Here is a 6,000-nt window from a genome sequence, read left to right on the forward strand (position 1 = left end):
TTTCTCCTAGCTGATAGGTTTCAAAAAAAGCACCTTGAAATTTCTATCGATTCTTAATAACATTCTTAATTCTTAATAAAATTCTTAATTCTTAATAAAATGGCAAAAATACGACATTTCAGCCAAATATGGCTTATCTTGCAGATATGATTTTAGCCCTCCCAGTAGTTCCCCGAGCTAACTGTTCCTGGATGCATCAAGCAGGGCCATGTGGTGCTCCATCCTCTGGCCACAGTGCCGTACTGCAGAGATGCCAGAGACCAGCTCCTGACTTTCCTACATTGCTTTCAGATACCGCGATCTCCGGTACCCTCCTGGTCACCAGCACCAATATGAGCACAATATATACTACTGGCATGTCATTGCAGCCAAGCTGGCTTTCATCATTGTCATGGAGGTCAGTGTATGGGGGTTTGAGCATTGCTTATTTAGTCTTTTCCCTCCCTGCAGAAAATCCTTCAGAGGCATTTAGTCCAAGCACAGCTACCAGAGCTGGTGATGTGTGCTAGCGTGAGCAAGAACTTGGGAGATGTAAATTAAGAGTAGCAACGTTAGAAAAAGATTTCCCTGAAATCATGACATCAACCAAGGATTGCCCCACATATCTGCAGCTTCTTTTCTCAAGAACTGTAGAATAATCTTTAGTAGCAGAAATAGAATACATGTACTTAGAGGAAGTTTGCACACAGCATCCTGAATGCATATACATGATACCTGTACACAGTACATGTACATAATACAGGTACAACACATGGCATGGTGAAGTCCATAAATACAGTCACTGTGAGAAGTCTCTAGATGGTCATCAAAAAGCAATTGCTCCTTCCTCTGCAGGTACAGCCTGGGCTTACAAAAGATGGGAATCAGTCCAAGATGAAGAGAGAGAAATATTGGGTTATTGGGAATATTAAAATAATTTTTAAAAGTATTTAGGGCCTGATCGAGGGACTACTGAAGTCATCAGAAACTGGTTAGAGCAGATTTCCTGTATCAGAGAAAAGTAATTGCCCCAGAGTCATTTGAACAAGCCTAGAAAACCTTATAGGAAACTGTAACCAGGGTTTCCATGCAGGAGGGAAGCAATGTGTACCAGGGTTTCCCCAAAGCAGGAAGAGAAGTCCTTGCTCAGATCAGGATTGGAAAATCTGAAATTTTCGTTTATCAGACAATTATTCTATCTTATTAGTCATGTCTTTTTAAAGTCTTTTCTACTGCACTAGATACTGGTATTAAATCAACACAGAGCCTTAAGACAAAAAGTGACATTTCGTTGATAATCATAATAATGTCCTTTTCAGCCTGACTGACATTTTTTCATTTTCACCTTTCCCAGCATGTCATATACTTTGTGAAGTTTATTATTTCATATGCGATTCCGGATGTATCACAAAAAACCAAGAGCAAGGTCAAACGAGAGAAGTACCTCACACAGAAACTATTACACGAGAATGATCTCAAAGGTGTGAAAAAAAACATGGGCAAAATAGCTGACAAAATCATCAAGGAAGCAGACAGCACTTTCCGACATAAAGATGAATAAGTACTTTTCCATATGGAATAACAGTACTTGCACAACAAATACCTGTCCAGATATTAACAATATCTATCAAGCACTGTGGATTTACTAAACATTGCTTCTTGCAACTCTTACATACTCACTTACCTGTTTCACTTGGACAAATGTAACCACTGCATTGCAGAGAAGAGGTATCTTTTTTTAAACAGCTTTTTAGGATATATTAAAAAAAAAAAAAAAAAGATGAAGGTGAAAAATATTTATCCTCTTAAGAAGATGCAGATTAATTCCCATACACCTAGGCTGCTTTCTACTTTTTTTAGGCATCAGCTGTTAGATTACCAGTCTGACTTGAATAAAGCCTTAAGAACAAGAATGATTTGCTTTAAGAATACCATCGCATCTAATGAAGGAGTTTTGATTGCTTGCTAATGCAAACCTTAACTATAAAATGAAGAGTAAAAGCCAAAACATGAAAGAAAAAGAAAGAAAATGCAACTCAAGATCCCATTGTTAACCCATTGGAACTACTAAGCGTGGTTGTTTGCTACTCTGAATTAGCTATGCATACTGAGACTTAAATGGATAACAAGATATTTCAATTAATCATGGACTTGGATCACAGGAAGCAACAGGACTGTAAGCCCATCCTGTTCATCAATCTCTCGGTAAACAGGAGAATTGCCTTTGAAATCAATGCATACAAACTGACCTTACAGCACTCCAAGTGAGTAGAAAACTCAGGCATTTTATCTTTCCCCTGTCAATGTACTTTCATTAGTTCACTCGCCCATTCTGAGCTAAATGCTCATAGCCTTGAAGGTCTCCTACCCGTAAAAGCAATAAGTGTTAAAAGTCTTTTCACATACTAAATCAATATTTGTGGAGGGCTGTCTTTTGCATTTCTCTCACACCGGAACGTGCTCTTCCCTGAGGTTTTGACACAGGACAAATGTGCAGCTGAACATTTTGATACAACATTGTGTGATGCAGTGAATTCTGGCAAGACTATTAATCTATTGAAACCGGAGATAGGAATAAACCATTCAATAGGCCTTAACCATGCTGTGAAGCTTTAAATAATGTGGAAGGATGTCAGAGGTGTGGAGGCATGTGCTACAGCCATCAGTCATCTTCAAATCAGGCTGCCAATCTGCTTGCTTATTTTGGCTCCAGCTGCAAACTTGGAATTAGGGAATTACAGATTAGGCATGTATGTGGAGGGCTATTTTTTGCCTGAAGCAGTGAAATGGCAGATTGTTATCTTGTTTTCTCTTTTAACAGTTTTAATGGACCAATTTATATAAATCGTGAAAACCAAAACCTTTCTAAAAGAGCAAAATATGCCTGTACTCTATAAACCAGGTGATTACTCTGTGTTTGTAATTTTGTACTCTTCTTAAATACAGTAGATAAGCAAAATTTTTAGGCAGATTATTCATATAGCTTTTTTACTTACAGAAACTAAATAGCATTTAGAAGATGTCTTTTATCCAGTCAATAATCAGAAGGAATTAAACCTATTAATTTTGCAGCAAAGTCTCCAAATACTGAGTGCTGTGTAACTCAAGCCTGTCTTTTGAAGCAAACCCTACAGAATCATAAGACCATTCAGACTGGAAAAGACCTTTAAGATCATCAAGTCCAACCATTAACCTGACACTGCCAAGTCCACAACTAAACCATGTCCCTTGAGTGCCACATCTACATGTCTTTTAAATACCACTCGTGGAGCCCTGCCATCCAGCCAGGCTGGGCAAACGGTAGGTCTGCTCAAGCTGTGAGCAGATCAGCGCTTGTTTGGCCCCAGGGACTTGTGCCTGTATAAGTGGTGTAGCAGGTCAGTTACCATTTCCCCTTGGATTATGAGGGCTTCATTCTGCTCCCTGTCCCTGTCTCCCAGGTCAGGGGGCTGAGTTCTCAGAGAACAGTTGGTCTTCCTACTAAAGACTGAGGCAAAAAAGACATTGAGCACCTCGGCCTTCTCACCATTTGTTTGTGTTTTCACGACATCCAAAAAAGGATCGAGAGTCTCCTTAGCCCTCCTTTTGTCACTAATATGTTTATAGAAACATTATTATTGTCTTTTGCAGCAGTAGCCAAATTAAGTTCTACTTGGGCTTTGGCCCTTCTAATTTTCTCCCTACATAACCTCACCGCATTAGTCTTCCTTCTTCCAGAGGTCGTCAGCTCTCCTTTTTTATCTGAGTTCCAGCCAAAGCTCTCTGTTCAGCCAGGCTGGTCTTCTCTTCTTTTGAATATTTCCAGGGATGGAGACTCCACAACCTCTCTGGACCACCTGTGCCACTGCTCAGTCACCTTGTCAGTGAAAAAACATTTCAGTTTGTGCCCACTGCCTCTGGTCCTATCACTGCATAATATACCAAACTTTCAGTTCAAACAAAGTTTCGTCCAAAAAACTGTTTCAAGGAACAATTTTAGTGAAGTACTCAGGATTTCCCTGTGCAAAATGAGTTGGGTTAGAAAGGACGGTCAGCTCCTTTCATACTTGGAGGTCTTGATTTTAGCTTTCAACTGGACCTTTCTCATTTGCAGTTGTGTTCAGATGAGAGATGCCATTTTTATTCCCTAATCAGTGATTACAGCACCAGTGTGCCTTAAATACCTTTCCAGGTGTGGTGTTAGAGGGCTGGGGCAGGTAAGGAGGCATCCTGTGATAAAGGGGGGGAAATGCAGCACAAAATGGACCATTTCAGTTAATTATTTGGTCTTAAGGAAGCTCTTTGACAGTTAAAGAGACTAGGAAACAAATGAATCATCATACTGTGAGCAGTGGCAGAGCTTAAGGCTGATTTTCAGGAGTGCCTAGATTTTTGTTCCTTGTTTGATACCTGGGGACCCTCCAAGTTGTTTCTTCCTACATCAGTTGGTATAATTTCCTAAAAGGGGTGTTAGCCCTCAGTGTCATAAAGAGTTTATATTCCTGCCTTTAAGGTAACAATTAAAAAACCTGCTACATCAACAAAGCCTATGTGCCTATGGCTTGGGCTCCTCCCATAATAAAATCCTAATCAGCCCTGAGTGTGTTTCTATGTAAACTTTTTTGTTCAGATGACAAATGTGCTTTTGAAACCAGTCTTCCACTTGTCTCCATTCTCTGGGAGACATCACAGACTAGTCTGGGCACACAGGGACTAAGTTCCTTCTGGTTCAAACTGACCCAGAAGGCAGCTTTCAGAAATGCACTTAGTGGTCGCTGACAGGCACTTAGTCTGCAGAGCTGAAACCAGAGCTGGGCTGAAGAGATTGGTGAGCTCTGCACGGGCATCACCTAGCCAACATTCACTTCTTGCTCTGGTGATTTGCTTCTGAAATGCTGTGCTCCTTGCTAATGTAGCTGTAACATTTCATTTCAGAAGACATTACATCAGGAATTCAGTTCAGTCTGCCATGTGCTCAGTGTTATTCACAGCAGAGTTCTGAATCAGAAAAAGAAGAGGGAAACCAACACTGTGCCTAATAATTGCATTTTAATAGTTTGATTTAAGCTGTGCAGTTTCTGAAGCCGCTCCCTCCAGCTGCTGAAATGTGCTCTGCTTGCATGCAGGAAGCTCTGCGGAGGCATAAGAACAAAATGCTGGGGGCCAGTTGCCAACATACGAGTATTTGTAATTTTTTTTTTTTTTTAGGCTTGGTCACTCTAATTAAGGATCTGCTTGAAGGGAAAATCAGCATTTGTTTTAAACTCTGAATTCATTTTACCTTTGTTTCTACACTTGATATGTAGGCCAGACTCCTACTTTGTACAGATCTGTTGAAGTCAGGGTGAATTTGAACCAGTGACCATTTCCTTGCCTTAACCATAAAGCACCATAAATTAAGACTATCACCACTGTTTTAGATTCTGCATATGTCAAGAAAGTTCAGAATGTAAGAGTGTTTTTTTTGTATTTTTTCTAAGAATGTTTGCCATTAGTTTCTGAATATTAAGATTTCTTTATATTTATTGTCATTAAATAAAGTATATTTTAAAATATGAATACATCTGATGTTGATTAGTGTTGTCTGTTTTTCCTTGAATGATACTGCTTCTGCCAAATGCTACATTTAAATTATTACAGTGTCATCCCTGTCTAATTTCCATATTCATCCTCTTTTTCAATCTTACTCCATTAAACTGTTACTAGTGTTAAAATGTATGTCCTGTGTTTTTCTGCATCTCCTAGATGGAAGTCATTCCTTTCAACATCCCGTTGATGACAAGGACCATTATGGTCTCATAAAAATAACCACTTTGGGTCTTTATAACCTTTCACTCCTGTCAAGATAAACCCTGTGTTATGTTTCAGAGTCATCATTTATTTCTTCATCTGGATCTGGGATGCTCCCTCCTCCAGGCAGTCCACTCAGTCTCTCCCTGCCATCCAGCCATCAGTTCTCTTCTGATTCCACTCTGGGTCTTGCTCTCTGCTTTAGGGAAATCCTTTCCTAAGACTTAAAGAACAGAAAGGTTAGAGGGTAGT

At 39.7% G+C, this 6,000-nt stretch overlaps 1 protein-coding gene across 3 annotated transcripts in view; it reads left to right on the forward strand.

The window, feature by feature from the left end:
- ANO6 (anoctamin 6) overlaps nt 1-5,517 on the forward strand; it is a 70,200-nt gene extending 64,683 nt beyond the window's left edge. For 2 of the 3 annotated variants that reach the window (XM_066183130.1, XM_066183132.1), the window contains 2 exons: nt 292-397; nt 1,334-5,517. In XM_066183130.1, the coding sequence (XP_066039227.1) occupies nt 292-397; nt 1,334-1,540 (313 nt within the window). In that variant the 3' untranslated portion in view covers nt 1,541-5,517. Of the gene's footprint in view, nt 1-144; nt 188-291; nt 398-1,333 lie in introns of those variants that run through there. The other variant, XM_066183131.1, reaches the window with a different exon arrangement.
- Nucleotides 5,518-6,000: the final 483 nt, after the last annotated feature.

This window comes from Chamaea fasciata, unplaced genomic scaffold (genome assembly GCF_029207755.1).
Source record: "Chamaea fasciata isolate MVZ Bird 193981 ecotype frontalis unplaced genomic scaffold, bChaFas1.0.hap1 SCAF_5, whole genome shotgun sequence".
Lineage (NCBI taxonomy): Eukaryota > Metazoa > Chordata > Aves > Passeriformes > Sylviidae > Chamaea > Chamaea fasciata.